At 31.1% G+C, this 15,669-nt stretch overlaps 3 protein-coding genes and 1 pseudogene across 3 annotated transcripts; 2 read left to right on the top strand and 2 right to left on the bottom strand.

The window, feature by feature from the left end:
- Positions 1–233: 233 nt before the first annotated feature.
- LOC108781909 (transcription factor Adf-1) lies at positions 234–777 on the top strand. Its single transcript, XM_018550025.1, has 3 exons — positions 234–392; positions 475–600; positions 705–777. Exons 1-3 carry the CDS (start codon positions 242–244, stop codon positions 761–763), a joined length of 336 nt encoding a protein of 111 aa, XP_018405527.1. The 5' UTR covers positions 234–241; the 3' UTR covers positions 764–777.
- A 2,473-nt stretch (positions 778–3,250) lies between these two features.
- Positions 3,251–5,504, bottom strand: LOC108781898 (putative nuclease HARBI1). The gene is made up of 2 exons (XM_018550013.1): positions 4,904–5,504; positions 3,251–4,737 (listed from the first exon to the last, which is right to left on the bottom strand). Exons 1-2 carry the CDS (start codon positions 5,114–5,116, stop codon positions 4,033–4,035), a joined length of 918 nt encoding a protein of 305 aa, XP_018405515.1. The 5' UTR covers positions 5,117–5,504; the 3' UTR covers positions 3,251–4,032.
- Positions 5,505–7,046: 1,542 nt separating this feature from the next.
- Positions 7,047–8,609, top strand: LOC108781905 (uncharacterized). Its single transcript, XM_018550022.1, has 5 exons — positions 7,047–7,073; positions 7,225–7,380; positions 7,586–7,660; positions 7,756–7,892; positions 8,070–8,609. Exons 1-5 carry the CDS (start codon positions 7,067–7,069, stop codon positions 8,493–8,495), a joined length of 801 nt encoding a protein of 266 aa, XP_018405524.1. The 5' UTR covers positions 7,047–7,066; the 3' UTR covers positions 8,496–8,609.
- A 702-nt stretch (positions 8,610–9,311) lies between these two features.
- LOC108781886 (putative nuclease HARBI1) lies at positions 9,312–10,412 on the bottom strand (annotated as a pseudogene).
- Between the last annotated feature and the right edge of the window lie 5,257 nt (positions 10,413–15,669).

Genomic DNA, 15,669 nt, shown 5'->3' with positions numbered 1-15,669 from the left:
ACGTCTTAATGCCAACCAATAGGAGAACTATTAGGTTATTTATACACTATTTGGGCACTGGCGATCGCAGTTTTCGTTTCTGATGTTTGGAAAAGAGATAATTCGGGTCAAACAACAAAAGGAAGAATTAGTTTAGCAACTTGTGCAAAAATAATATTAGCGAGATGACTGATGATCACATGTATCTGGACAATTTTTCCTATACATTTAAGTCAAGGGTTGGCTGAAGAAAACGTTGACGATGTTGGTGAATTTATTGAAACGTTTGATAAACTTGTCACCTTGTGTCCAAAGTTATACTCATTTATACAACAAGAACGATAAAAATTACAAAGATTATTTAATGAAGGAAAAGTTCTGGAAAGAAATTGCAGAAACATGCAATGTATCAGGTATGTTAATGAAATATTTTTGCATGTAGATATATAATCCTAACCTTAAGATAATCTCAAAATAATATTGAATTTTTCGTAGTTAATGAAGTACAATATAGATGGAAAAAACTAAAAGATAGATATATCAAAGAAAGAAGATTAAACGAAAATGCAACGCGCAGTGGCAGTGGCAAGCAACAAAATAAACAGTGGCCATTATTCAAAAGTATGAAATTTTTGAAGAAACATCCAAAGAAAGTAGATAAAATTTATTAATAAAAAATTAGTTATATTAATAATGTAATAATTACCCTAATAATTGTGTTGTAGGACCATCAGTAATGTTTCATTTCTCACTGAATCTCAGAACAAATCGTCCAAAGAATTAAATTTAAGTCCGAACGGTTTGTAAATTCCAATACTTTTGTTAATTATTAATTTTCTTCTTAAATATTGACAAAATCAATATTTAATATGTTATTTAAAAAATATTTTTAATATTCGATAATTTTTATGAATGTTTTTTGGTAACTTTATAAGTATTGATTTATAACATAGAAAGGAAAGGTTTATTGAAAGAGTTAATGTTGTATATTCTTATTATTCATATGCTTTCAATAGGAGAAATACATCCACAATCCACCTGAGTCATAATATTGTCTAATCAAATCAAGAAAGTTCAGAACACATTCCCACAAAGTAACTGGATAGCGAGTCAAGCTCAGAAAAGGTACATACAATCACAATTCCATCGCTTAGTACTCATATAACAAAATGTATTCGATCTGATCTCTTTTTGACCTTATACTCACAATAGTAATAACGCAAGATCAAGAATTGATACAAATGCGGACTGATATACTATTCAGATGTCCTTGTCATAATGATCAGAAAAATATCTCATCTAATATAGCATTATAATAATAAAATTTGTCATGTGGCTGTATTTAAATATATGTGTACATATTTATGTATATTTTGTGCTCATGTCCTGTTAATTATATAATGATCTTTAAAAGTATATTAAATTAAGATCACAGTATGACATCACATATTGTGATAAAATGTTATCATCACGCTTTTTATCTGGATAGAAACAAATAAAATAAATTAAAATAATTTATATTGATCTTTTGGACGAAGCTTTCGGCTTCTTTAGCTAACATATCATCTTATTTCCTATTGAGCTGTACTTAATTGTATTAAAAGAAATTTTGCATAATAGTGATTTATGTATACGTTATATGTGTGTGCAGATTTCCTGAAAAGCAATTAGAAAGATTGAAACGTGGATTTTCTGGGCAGAATTGTGAACCTTCAATATCAAAGACACTTAAAAGTTGTACAGGAGCTCATCAATCAATTACATCTCTCACATGTACAAACACCTCTGTAGGCATTTCTGTAGACAGTACTCGATCTACTTCATCCATACCAATATATGAAAACGTTGGTAACTTTGAAAATATTGCTAAGTATTTTGATGAAGCATCGAGCTTTTCTGATTTGAACGAAACAAATTTATCTTCAAATGCGCTAGGCATACCTCACTTTGCAGATAAAGACTTAATGTAACAAAATTACCCACGTCTAGCATTCCATCTTTACCCATTGTCTCGATACAATGTTCCTCGGGTGGCGTGCAGTGAAAGGTAAAAAATAAACCTGATATACTTGAAACTTCATTTGTTAATGCTACAAATGCATTTAAAGAATATATACTTGAAAAAAAGAGGAGAAAGAAAATTGTCTACCTGCAGATAAACATTTTGCTAACTTTATTGTATCACGCTTTTCACTGTTACCAGAAGAAAATAGAAATGAGAAACGCCAAAAAAAATAATAGATATTTTATTATCTAAGTAACATTTTATAAGAAATGGCATCCTAATACAGAATATTTAAAATCAACTAAAGACAATTTCAGTTTCAAAGTTTTTTTTATAAAATTTGTTAAAGAATTTTTTTAATTATCTTATATGTCAATTTAGACATTTTCATTGGAATACATTTATTTTTCACATTTTTAATTGAAACATTAGTAATTTTTTCTTTTTGCATAGTTTATTGAAGTAAAAGTACAATTGTAGTAGCGATCCAATAATGTTATCCACATCTGCGATTTTATTTGTACAAGAAAAACGCTATGTTAGTCACTACTTATTAAGTAAGTTTAAGTATTAGTAACAGAATAGTACATTGTGTAACCGTGGGGGAATGTTGTTTATTGTGGGGACGGGCGCGACGGCACGAGCGAAGCCGTTGGAGCGAAGCGAGTGCGTACACGCGCCCGTGTCGACCTATAAACAAATATGCCCCCACTGTTACACATAGAATTTTTCTTTACAAGTGCTCGTCGTAATGTGCCTTATACAGCAACGTTTTTGCGCAGAAGAGTGGGATTAGAGAAATAACTTAACGGCTTGAGGTATTGTTTATTTACCGCGCGTAAAAGCGTTAAAGTGTAGGGCACATTACGTGCACGCGTGAAGAAAAGGATATTTATTTAATAATAGAAATTTTCTGAGACTTTATTATAACAATTAAGTTTTATTATATTAGCTGCTCAGTAATGTTATTTACAACTGTGATATCTTACTTATATAACTGAAAAGTATAATTATGTTAAACTAAATCATATCAACAGGAAGAGTGTGTAAAAACAAAAATTTCCTGAGGTTTTGTTATGCTCTATTTGTTTTTATTTTTGTATTTTTATAACGTGTATTTACAGGATCTATTAATTATATATTATGTTATCATACGTATAGAGGGAATATAATTTTATGATGATTTTTCCTGTTGCTTTTCATTTTTCTAAATTAAACTCCAGTTTTATTTCTTATTTTATATGTTATAACCAAATATGTTTATTTTTTATTCTAAAGAAAGTAACTTTTGCGAAATTTTATAAATATATTTGTACAGTAATGGCTTCTATACACTGGACGCGAAAACGCTTGTCGCTACTGCGTCACATTTTACTGCGCGGTTAGCGTTTCTGCATCCAGTGTGCAGGAGCCATACAGCTTTAATGTTTTAATTTACTGTAAAATGTGATATTACTGTTATAATCTTCTGTTTAGAATGTGATATTACTATTATAATCTACTGTTTAAAATGTGATATTCGATTGTAGTCGCATTACTGTAAGAATACAAATGAGATTAAGGGTCGATTGTTCCATCTTTCGGTAAAGTTTACTTGTTAGGTTAATCAGGCAATCCGCGCACATGATTGAGTAATCTTGCTACTTACCTAACAGGTAAACTTTACTAAAAGATGGAACAATTAGCCCTAAGCGTTGTATAATGTTATGTGTTAAGTAGGTACTGTAAAATGTTATGAATGTGTGTCGGAAATTCCTTTGCATAGGACTCGTTTAATCATATTGTGATTGATCACAAACCGCATTTACAATTACAATGCTTGTCTAGTAGAAAAATTTTAGGCATCTGTCGCCAAGTGGCTGTGATCAGTCTCAACGTGATGAAATAGAATTAATACTTCCTTACACATAACAATGTATGATGTAAGTTAAAAAATGTTAACCATTGAATAAATATGCATTGAACTTCTTTTATTAAAACATGTATATTGAGAAACTGTTTTAGTTGTGTCATTTTTATAAATATATTTAAAGATTCCAAATATATCATTAAAAATCATTGTTAAGGACTTTCTTCCACTGACAAGATATTGCTCCGTCATGTTCAAAATATGATGCAAAATCGTCTCGAATTCTGGAGACTAGTCGATTGTGGGCATTAGTAGATCTGCTAGCATTGTTCATTTCTTGTAATGCACTGTGAATCAAATCTTCGTCATTTGTAGTAATACAAGTGTATTGCCTTTGGAAGTTATGCAACTTGTTTTCATTTTTTATTATAAAATTATGTAAACATGTAGTTGCTTGAACAATTTTTATTGCAGTGGAAATTGATGCAATTATCGGACGCCTATAGATTCGCCATCGTGCTACCATAATGCCAAATGCACTTTCGACCACTCTTCTTGCTCGACTTAAACGGTAATTAAATATTTTTTCCTGACGATTTAATCGACTACATCGAGGATATGGTCGCATCATATATGATTTCAAAGCAAATGCCTCATCTGCCACTAACACATATGGTAAAGGAGGTCCGTTAGGTTCTACTGCACTTGGTTGCGGCAAATTCATTTCATTTCTTTCTAATCGTTGACCAAACTTTGAATTCGCAAAGATACCGCCATCACTTTGTCTACCCTCAGCTCCAATGTCGACTAGTGTGAAGCAATAATTGGCATCCGAAACTGCTAACAAGTTAATACTATGAGTCACTTTGTAATTATAATATACTGATCCATTATGAGGTGGCGCCTAAAAGATAAATAGAAAAAAATTGTTATAGATTAATTATTCTAGCACTTTTCAATACAAATAAATAAGAAATATATTTCGGAAATGAAAAAAATTGTTATAGATTAATTATTCTAGCACTTTTCAATACAAATAAATAACAAATGTATTTCGGAAAAAATGTCACCTGAATTACAATGTGTTTTCCATCTATTGCACCTATACAATGCAGGAAATTCCAATTTCTCTCAAATTCACTCGCGATTCTCAACCAAGATTCTTCATTTGGTGCTGGCATAACAGATTCGTGAAGAGAAATCCACAATGCTTCGCATGTTTCAGAGATAATTTTTGAAACAGTGCTTACTCCAATTCTAAATGCATAGGATATTGAGGCCATACTGTCACCGGAAGCTAAGTAACGCAAACATACTAAAAGTCGTGTGCGAGCCGATATTGGATCTCAAACAACGTTTTGTTTCTCAATAAGAGGCTCAACAATACTCAGTAATTGATCACATATTTCTGTAGACATTCTACAATAATTGTAAAACATTTCTTGATCTTGTAGCTGCATTTCTATGGCTAGATTGTCACTATCTCCTTGTAAATGTCTTTGTAATTGTGTAAATATTGGACAAACCCTACATCCTTTGGCATCCTTCTCTTTTACGCTTCATTACAAGTTTCCATAGTGCAATGAATTCCAATATATTCCGTTTGCCAACTTTCCGATGTCGTAATGTTAGTTTTCTTTTCCTTACAAATAATCTTTTTTTGCAAATAATTACTGCTACAAGGTTGGAATTCAATATATTCAAGAAATTTTATGAATTCTTGGAAAACGAGTTCTGTAATAAATTTACTAATAAATACAAAGAAAATGAAAAATTTATTTTATTAAAAAAAGGGAACTAGAAGAACGTATATGACAAAAATAATAAATAACCTTCCCTACCTTCACGCTTTATATAGTTGACACGAGGATATATAAATTGCGCTTTCACTGGCTTTCACATATTCTTACGTATAAAGTACCTCATTCACATGACGCGTATTTAACAATACGCCTAAACAATAACAACCAACAAAGAAGTCGTTTAGTATTTTTGCTCTATTGTACTAAAAGAAACTTAGGTATTGTTCGTTTTGTCTCTTGGGAGCTGCTCGGAGTTGCTCTGAACGAACCTAGTGTACTTGGATGTGATTCATTTAATGTTGTAAATACCTCGAAACATTCTTTGATTGATCAATACGTAAAATTCTTTCTTCTGATTGATCAACGAAGCATTTGCAGCATTAAATGAATTGTATCCAAGTATGCTGGGTTCGTTCGGAGCGACTCCGAGCAGCTCCCGAGAGACAAAACGAACAATACTTTAGATCTGTCATTGGTTAGCTTTATAAAATTATTGGTTATGTTTTATGCGAATTTTACAAAATATGCGCCATGTGAATGGGGTACTTTTAAACTGGCATAACTTCTAGTAAATTACTAGAATACGCAGGTTACGCTTACGCAAGGTACGCTGCATGTGAAGGCACCCTTAAGTCCATTGAACGCGTCCATTATATACGTTGGTGTTAAAAAAGTTACTATTGTGCACTGAGTCGGGTCAGTACAAATTATTATAACTAGGTTAGAGTGCAAGTACTCGCACTCAGTTCAGTATAAAAATACGAACTCCGAGTACGTGCACCTAGGGTGCGTTCCACTTATGGGCGGTCTACAATACTTTGCCAACACCCCGTTGCCAGTCGCAAAGAATGGCAATTAGTAATTACTGGTTGCTAAGTGCTATTTCCAGTTGCAATAAATATGGCTCCTGCAGACAGAACGCGGAAACGCTTGCCGCGCGGCGGAAGTTGGCACGATAACAAATCAATATCTTGCCGGCGAGACGCTGATTGGCTATCGCGGCAACTTCCGGGAGCCAATAGTTGTGGTTGTTAAAGGAAAGTTGTCCAACTTTTAACTTTTTGGCGACAGCAACTGTTGATCGCAACACCTTAACCAATCAAATGCGTTCACGAAAAGTGCGAAGAGCAGCGAAGAGTGAAATTACGTAAAGTGTGGTTATAATGGGTGCTTTCCAGCTACAACACAAGTAGACACTGTATAACATAGTGTACGACACTGCTTTCCAACTATGACACAAGTCGACACAATCGTACATAGCTAAAATGCTGAGTTCAACTGTATCGTCTCTTTATAGCTACCAACATAATCAAGATTTTTACATTTGGTACTACTTATTTATCTAGGAATATTCCGACATTGCATGAGTATATACGAAACAAATAAGATGACAAAATATTCTTTTGAATTTAGACTACCGTTTTCTGAACTATGGAAGGTATTTAGTACAAATTTAATATTCTAGTTTAATATTCTTAAAATGTGAAATCTACAACATGAAAATACTATATTTTATTTTGCAATTATAAAAGTTAACATAATTTTAATAATTAATGATTAATAATCATATTTTAATTTCTTAATTACAGTAATAAAAGAAAATGGATTTACTTGCAAACACTGCAATGTATGTATCGTTTCATTAGACGCAGCATCCGTACATGAATGTTTAAGAGGAAAAGATATATATATGGACAGCAATAACGCTTTATTTATCAACGACATTTTAGATGTTAATGATGAATGTAAGTTTATTTATTATGACAGCATAACTTGCTTATTAAATATAAAAGCTATTTTTCTTAATCTAATTTTAAAGTAGATTAATAATAAATTATGAACTAAAATATTATATAAAATCTTATTTAAAGTATCCGATACATACAGTATTTAACTTATACATAATTTATGAAATATAAAATTCTTATTTCTTATTATTTATTCTTATAGTATATAGTAACTGCCAGAAAACAGTGCCAGAAACCATCGCAGGCAGTACAGATAGTGAACACTCTGCTAAACAAAGTAAAAGTTATACATATATATGGGTATTATACATATATTTGAATATATTCGGAATAAAATTATTGTTTCATATTGTTTTTAAATATTATTCATAGGCGCTATTTGGACTGATGAGGCAACAATGGCTCTTCTCAGCCTTTATGAAGCCAATAAGCATATGTTGGATCATCCTAAAAAAAAATCCAAAATTTGGATAGCAATATCAGATGGCCTAAAAAATTTCGAAATCCAGGTATGATAAAGAAACGACTTTTTCTAAACAAAATAAAATAATTTTTTAATACTCCTTTTATAATACTCCAACTTTATGTACAATATATAATATAGGATGGTTGTACACGCACATACACATACACACATACCATGTCATGACAATGCTTTTCATTTTTAAAAATGTTTCTTTCTTCAGATGTCCAGTGATCAGGTTAGATGGAAAATGAATATATTACAAAAAAAATACAAAGATTGTTGTGATAAGTCAAGCAGAGATAGAATTGAATTTAAATGGTACAGTCAATTGGATGAAATATTTGGCAAAAATAAAGATGCTGTTGCCGCCCACACTGTATCGAGTAAAATAATAGGAACTAAAGTCGACAAACCTGCATTATCCGATCAAAGACATATTATAAGTTGTGGAACTTCCAAATCATTATCACCAGATATGGTTATAAGTGATCTTACAAGTCCCATCGCGTCTGCTGCTACAATTTCAATTGCCTCGCCATTGAATAATAAAAATACAGAAGCAAAAATTCGTCCCCGCCATGGAACAGGATCAAACTTAGCAAATAAAAAAATGAACATTGAACAACAGTGGCTAAAATTTCTATAAACTAAAGAAATAAGAGATACTGAACGTCATAAAAGGCATATAACAGCTGAGAACAGAGCAATTGAAAGCTTTACGTTAAAGAAACAAATGGTATCTTTAAAAAGAAAACAGATGGAACAGAAAAAGGAACTATTACTTAAAAAATTGAAGAACAAAGAAAATAGACACACTGAATTAATGAGAATAGAAAAAAAATGCAACTTATTAAAAAAATTATTAAATCAAGAAAATGTAAAGGATATCTCCGATGATTCTGATGAATAGTAGATGATTGTTTTAAGTTTTGGCCTGTTTTCTAAGGCATATTATTCAGTAAAATATGCTTCTGCTTTCATTTTATGTTTTTACTTGTTTTTAAATTTTATATATACATTTTATATTTTAGTTAAAATTAGAATATAATTTACCATGTAACATCAGAAGTTTGCAATATAACGTATTTAAATATAATTATTAAAAGATTATTTTTATAGAAGGAAATAAATAGGAAAATTATCTTTGATAGCTATAACGAGTAGATGACTATTTACTACCAATTATTTTTTTATAATTTGTTTTTATTAAAGAACAGAGTTCTATAAGTCTAATTAGCTATAATGAAAATGTAATGTTCAATCTAATGTCTTTCGTTTTTTTTTCATTAAGATTACTATTGTACCTGTTACAATAGAATTACTACTATTGTACTATTGTGAGTAGAGTTTTTAAATAAAACAATGTTTATCTTCCAATTGTGTTATGATCAAATATTTTTATTTATAACTTTTTCATAATCATATACATAAATTTTTCATAATCAATTATACATATACATATTTATTCCTGATCAAAGATTTCTCTGAATACTTGCATTCTTCGATCTAACTCAAGTCCGCAATTAATATTTTCGTCCAAATCATCTATATTAACAATATCATTTAGTTCCTCACATTCCACATTATCATTAAAATTTTCATCACCACAGTCTAAACAAAAATTATGTAACATACATGCAGCTACAATTGTATTTGTAATAAATGGTAAATTGCAATATTCTGTAAAAAATTTAATTCGTCGAAAACGTCCTTTCAGATAGCCAAATGCTTTTTCTACAACCATACGCGTTGAAGAATGTATGAAATTAAATTCAGTTTGATGGGGAGTAAAGTGACCATTATCGCGGAAAGGAGGAACAAGCCATTGTAATGATGAATATGCAGAATCCCCAAGTATAAATTTTCCATCTGGAAAAATTACTTCTCTATTTTCACAAGCTGAACTGTATAATGGTGACTTTTTTAGAATTCGTGCGTCATGAAGAGAACCCGGCTGACCACAATATATGTTAGTGAATTTCATATCCGAATCTACAACAGCTTGTAAGTTTATAGAGAAGTATTTTTTCCGATTACATAATCTCTTGCATTTTCCACATTAGATTTCTCTATCCTAATATGAATACAATCAATAGCCCCTATTACATTTGGAATGCCTCTCTTAGCATAAAACTGTTGACAAACATATGCGACGTGTTGTCCTTTAGGCCACTGAATAATATCATCTAATTTTATTAAAATCCAAGCTGTTACTCGGCGAATTACTCGGAAGACAGATGAAATAGAGACGTTAAATCTATCTGACATTGTTCGTAGAGGTTCTGTGTTCGCCATATGCCACAAAAATATAAGAAAACTTGAGTTTTGCTTCTATTGGTTTTACTCCAAATAAATATGAAGGAATATATCCACTTTCATGCAATTGATCTAGAATATATAAAGAATTATAGGCCTCAAATATTGAAAACTCATTGTAGGTATAACAACACATGAAATACAAAAAGTATTGCATTAGAACCGTATCTTTAAAAGCTCTATAACGAAGTGGATACACAGAATTATGTAGAAATGTAGAATTTTTCTTCTTTAATTGCTTATTCATATTGCTTAAACTTGAACAGTTTGATGAATAAAGACTCTATGCCGAATAAATATACCTGTAGGCCAACTGGTTGCCGAACTATAGAGCCGTCAATTTTTGGGCTTTCTCGTCGCAGCGCTCTTTTCGCTTGTCATTAGTGGGCATGAGAGGCAAGTTTGAAAATGCAATGTAGAAGTTACCTTATAGAAAATAGAACGCTCTTTCACGTAAGAATACTTTTTTTTCGATCAGACCGGTTTACGACGATGTTTGTCAGTTTTGAAGTTTTCAAAATGGCGGCGCGCCTAAAGGCCAGTCTCAATTTTCTTTTAATATAGCTCAAAATGTAGCTCCAGGTCTCTACTTTGTTACTCTAAAAGGACTTAATAGGACACGCATTCGTTTGGGAGTAAGAGCTAGGAAAGTGAGGAAAATGAGTGGTGCGGCAGGGGGACGGAGCAGGACGGATTTTAACAGAAACTTCCTGATTAATAATTAAGAGAGACATAGTAGAAATGCAATAAAATCAAGTAAGTCATAATGCAGGTATGATTACGTAGCACTTGCTACCTTTGTGAATATATGTTATAAGTCATAATAACCAATGTGTTTTTTAATTGTTGAGCCGATACAGGAAAATACATTCTATATTTTGTAATACAGTATTAATGGATCACAGGTAATCTAGGCTTACATACTATTAATAAATGATTATGGAGTTTAATAATACAGATAATAAGAAAGTAATTTAATGGTCAATGATGGATTATGTCTAATTTTTATGGAATTATTGTTTAAATTTACATTTGAGGTATTAAATAATAATACCTGTTGAATCATTGTATACTATATAAGTTTAAAAGAAATTATAGAAACATGTTATAACCACAAAAATTTGGATATTAATATATTGAGAATGATTTAATATGCATAAATTGCCTGTGTAGTTACATTAAATTAATAAATATACAACGATGCTTATTCCTAGAAGTGATACAGTCAGAATATAGACAATTTCAAACATAGACTGATCTTCTAAAGTTTGAAATAATATAACATGTTTTCATCGGTATTCATTTGTTTAAATTCTCATGATTCAGTAAAATTTGATAAAATTATTTGATGCCTCAAAATTATGGAATTTCAACAAATTATAAACTATTACAACATGTCAGAATTATTCCAATATGTTTATAATAAAGTTATAATCAGACGTTAAGCAAAATGTACATAACCCACATTTTCAAATTTAACAAATTTAATCGTAAAGATTAGAAGAAACTGATTGATTAATGTTAGATTAATGTTAAACTAATGTTAGATCTGACAAAATTGACCATTATTCTCTTTGCATTCAGTGGTATACGAAAGACTGTATACAGTTATTCCCTGATTTTGATGTCGATACTTGGAGAAAACTATAAAGACACACAATCCTGCACATATATAATCCATTCCGCCGTATTAATCATATCTGCAATAATCGGCGATCGGAAGATTCGCCAATGACTGCAGGATTGCCACAAATTTTTCCTAAAATTTCCTGACATTTCTCTGATTTCCAGACAAATTCTATGATTTTCCTTCACTTTCAACAATACATATTTTGAAATGTTTTTTGTATTTTTATCCTGATTTGAAAATTGTTAAATATTTTGTTGATCGAGCAATTTGACGTGACAGTGTAATTAAATTACTATTAATATTGCTGACACTGCATTTAATTGTTAAGTTTGTAGTATTTTTGTCTTTTCCTTTTATGTATGAACATAATTATTTTCCTCTTCATCTCTTTCTTTTTGCTGCTGTACTTAGAATATAAGGAACATAAATCAATGAATACAGTTTCTTTTTTATCAAAATTACGTCCTGTTTATTAAAATCTCAATCTGCTATTATAAAGGTTAACATATTTTTAAAAAAAGTCAAAAAAATATAAAATTAACATTTATTTTACTCACTTATTCATAAATGGCATAGAACTTTCTTATATAAAACAAAAGAACAGACAACTTTAAAATTTCGATGTTCTTAGTAAAGCATTTTAAATCTCTACAAGTTTACATTAGCTTTTTAACATAAAAACTAAAATTTCAAATCCTTAAAGAAAACTTAAATACTGCAAGTTAACATAAAAAATTATACAAGCCTCTTAATCGAATGTTAATGATGTCAATGACGTTCTTTCTTCATCAAGAGCACTTAGTTCATTTAGTTCCCTCTGTCAAAAGTTTTGCCTTCTTAGCCATCAATTCTGAAATTTTTTAAATAAAGATTTTTTTTAGCAATCTTTGCATTTTCTTGTTCTTTCTCAGAGCGCTGCTTTTCCAATGCTTTATACCATACATATCTTTCGTATTTCGGTAAGATAAAATCATCTTTTTATGAGTAAGTTGTCTTTGTAAACTTGTCTTTGAGATATTAGGGACTTAAATAAATGATTTTCAACAATACATTCCTTATTTATTGAAAATCCTCTTTCCACAAATGCTTGACCATGACTCAGAATAAGGACCTTTTTCACAAAAACATACAAATTCTGGAAATTATCCTGATCCTGAAGCAAGTTTCTCCAGAAATGATCAATTCTTTGATTTTATCGACTGTGGCACCGTGATATAAATGAAACAGACGCCGAGCTAAACAGATGTTTTAAATTTTTTTACAGCAATTTTATTTTTCCAGAAAAGTTTGCTAAATCTCTAAAATTCTCACCACATCTTGAATTCAGGTCGGCTGTAACGTTGTCCCATGCTTCGTCTTTCTCTCTCTAAATAGTTGCTTATTCCGTTTTCATGAATTCGATGATCTTTTTATATTTTGCAATAATTTTTACAAGAGCTGTAATTTCGGAAGGAGTAAAATTACTCGCACGCTCCTTCTTTTTGTCGTTTATCGTAACTAGGGCGATTCGCATTAGATTATTTTGATATCGATTATTTTTCTGGAAAATATCGAATATTGATACGATGTTTTCCAATTTGATTATTCCCTAGACAATAGTTTTTTCGGTTCGATGTAACTAGACTCATTACTAAATTGTGTATACACAGTGATCCCAGATTGGCTCGCACTTTGGCGCATGCGCCGCGCTGAGCTAGGAAATCCAGTAATGCTACCGATATATACAGATATGCGCGTATTTCAGCACTTGCGAGAAACTTTACTTGCGAGAATATCCATAGACCTCTGATGGCGAGTCGACGTAGTAATATTCTTCACAATATTTTTAAGTAATATACGTTGAAAAGTTCCCCCAAATGGGACGAAACGCCAACTTGTGATATTCTTCGCAATATACTAAATTAATTTTAAGAATTCGGTTGCGGCTGTTGAGGACTCTGTGAAGTCGAAACTGTCCGTATATACCGGTATTATTATTATAATAAATTTATATATATCTCTAACAACTAGTATAAGCTCAATTTGTTCTTGACCTGGTATTTTAAGTTTAATTAATAAATCATATTTTATATAAGAGCGATGACTATTTTTATAATTTATATGCAGTTGCATTGTCATGATATAAATAAACACTTTGAGGCTTATGTTATCGATAAATCAAATAGTGAAGAATATTCAGTAATTAATATTAAAGAATTATATACATTACCTACGACTATTCATAAAAGCGGCGATGGAAATCAATATATAAGTAATATAAATCAAGATTAATTTAGTAGATGTAAGTAAAAATATATAATTCTTATGTAATTAAACTATAGATAATCAAAAAATAAAATAGATTAAAATATATAAGCGTTTTTAAATAAATAAATATATATTTTATAACATATTTTTTATTATCTTTATGTCAGTATGAAAAGCCACCTTTAGGCCAAAAACCAATAACTAAAAATAAAATAGATAATATGAAGTATCGATTTTTTATGAAATAGTAAGAATAAAGGTTTTGTAATGAAAATACTTAATGAAACTTAGTAAATCTGAGTAATCTCGAAGACGTTATTAACCTCTTGACACACGTAACTGTCAAAACACGAAACCGCAATCATGACCGCAATGATAGCTGTTCACGAACAGTTCACGAATTATCATGTATTACACTATTTTTACACTCGATCGGCCACGATCGGTGCAAACTAACGGATTACTACTTACAGAGAGAAACCTGGAGAGCGGCCAGGCCTAGAGATCCTATATGGAGAGATGGGCCAATGTCCGGCATGATGTTGTGAAACCGGAAATCACATGATCTTGGAAATGCGCGCTAATATATCAACGCCAATTTCGAAACATCACGTAACACTACTTGTTTATTATAACTTTGTTAACTCAAAGTTGTAATGAATAATTATTAGAGAAAGTTTATTTTTCGTAAATATAGAATTGTGGATAAAACAGACAAAATAGACAAAAACGTGCAAAACGTATTAAATTCGAATAAAAAAGTTGCTTTCCATTTACACACAGTGATACGAAATCTGAAGTGATATGAATATTTTATATTTAAACAATGACTTTACTACTTATTTATTTGGTGAAAACTTATCGCATAATAACACAGATTTCTAACCTCATATTTAATGTGAGTTAACAAGATTTAATAAATCATACGATCTCGAGTTTGTGCAGATTGTTGGCAAAAAGTCAATTGCCAGAATGAAAAAAAAAAACAATTTTAGGTTAATTTACATATAAAATGTATGTATGTATTTATAAATGAATTTTTATATATATTTATATATATATATTTTTTCCAAAAGTTCTAGTGATACATTTTTGATGATTTTAAACTTACTTACTGTAAAAGAGACTCGTCTAAGTTAATTTTTGTCTCTGACAATACTTCTTATAATCATAAGCAGACGACGCTCCTCTCACTCTCACATTCGCTTCTTTCACTCTCACATCCGGTTTCACAACATCATGGCAGAGCCAATCACGGATCAGTCGGCATTGGCCCATCTCTCCATATAGAATCTCTAGCCATGGCGGCCTTTTTCCTGCTTCTAACTCCTCGTTCACTAGCGGCAGCGAGACGCAGCGATCGTGACGTAGCGGTCTCGTTGTCTCGCTCGCTCTCGATGATGAACGTGGTACATACGTAGTTCCCGCAGCTCGAAAATGGACGTTGGTGCCGCTCATATATTGTGGTGCCGCTAGTGTAGAGGAGTTAAAAGTAGGTCTGTTCGCGTTGCATGAAATCCCCAAATAATTTTGCACTTAAAGTGAGATAGATGTATATTCGGCTTTAAAAAGAAAGAAAGCGAAGATGGTAAGTGCAAAAAGTGCAAGCAACGCGAACAGACCTAAT

This window comes from Cyphomyrmex costatus, unplaced genomic scaffold (genome assembly GCF_001594065.2).
Source record: "Cyphomyrmex costatus isolate MS0001 unplaced genomic scaffold, Ccosl1.0 scaffold92, whole genome shotgun sequence".
In the NCBI taxonomy this organism is placed as follows: domain Eukaryota; kingdom Metazoa; phylum Arthropoda; class Insecta; order Hymenoptera; family Formicidae; genus Cyphomyrmex; species Cyphomyrmex costatus.
The sequence above is the reverse complement of the archived record's forward strand: the minus strand, read 5'-3'. Positions and strand labels throughout refer to the sequence as shown.

What these genes read in the sequence shown, in the direction of transcription:
- LOC108781905 (XM_018550022.1), top strand. An exon ending in TGAACACTCTGCTAAACAAA is followed by an intron (nt 7,661 to 7,755) that starts GTAAAAGTTATA and finishes TATTATTCATAG; the next exon opens with GCGCTATTTGGACTGATGAG. An exon ending in TAAAAAATTTCGAAATCCAG is followed by an intron (nt 7,893 to 8,069) that starts GTATGATAAAGA and finishes TTCTTTCTTCAG; the next exon opens with ATGTCCAGTGATCAGGTTAG.
- LOC108781898 (XM_018550013.1), bottom strand. Translation starts at nt 5,116, where the DNA reads ATGGCCTCAATATCCTATGCATTTAGAATTGGAGTAAGCACTGTTTCA. An exon ending in GAAAACACATTGTAATTCAG is followed by an intron (nt 4,738 to 4,903) that starts GTGACATTTTTT and finishes TTTATCTTTTAG; the next exon opens with GCGCCACCTCATAATGGATC.
- LOC108781909 (XM_018550025.1), top strand. Translation starts at nt 242, where the DNA reads ATGTTGGTGAATTTATTGAAACGTTTGATAAACTTGTCACCTTGTGTC. An exon ending in AGAAACATGCAATGTATCAG is followed by an intron (nt 393 to 474) that starts GTATGTTAATGA and finishes AATTTTTCGTAG; the next exon opens with TTAATGAAGTACAATATAGA. An exon ending in ACAGTGGCCATTATTCAAAA is followed by an intron (nt 601 to 704) that starts GTATGAAATTTT and finishes ATTGTGTTGTAG; the next exon opens with GACCATCAGTAATGTTTCAT.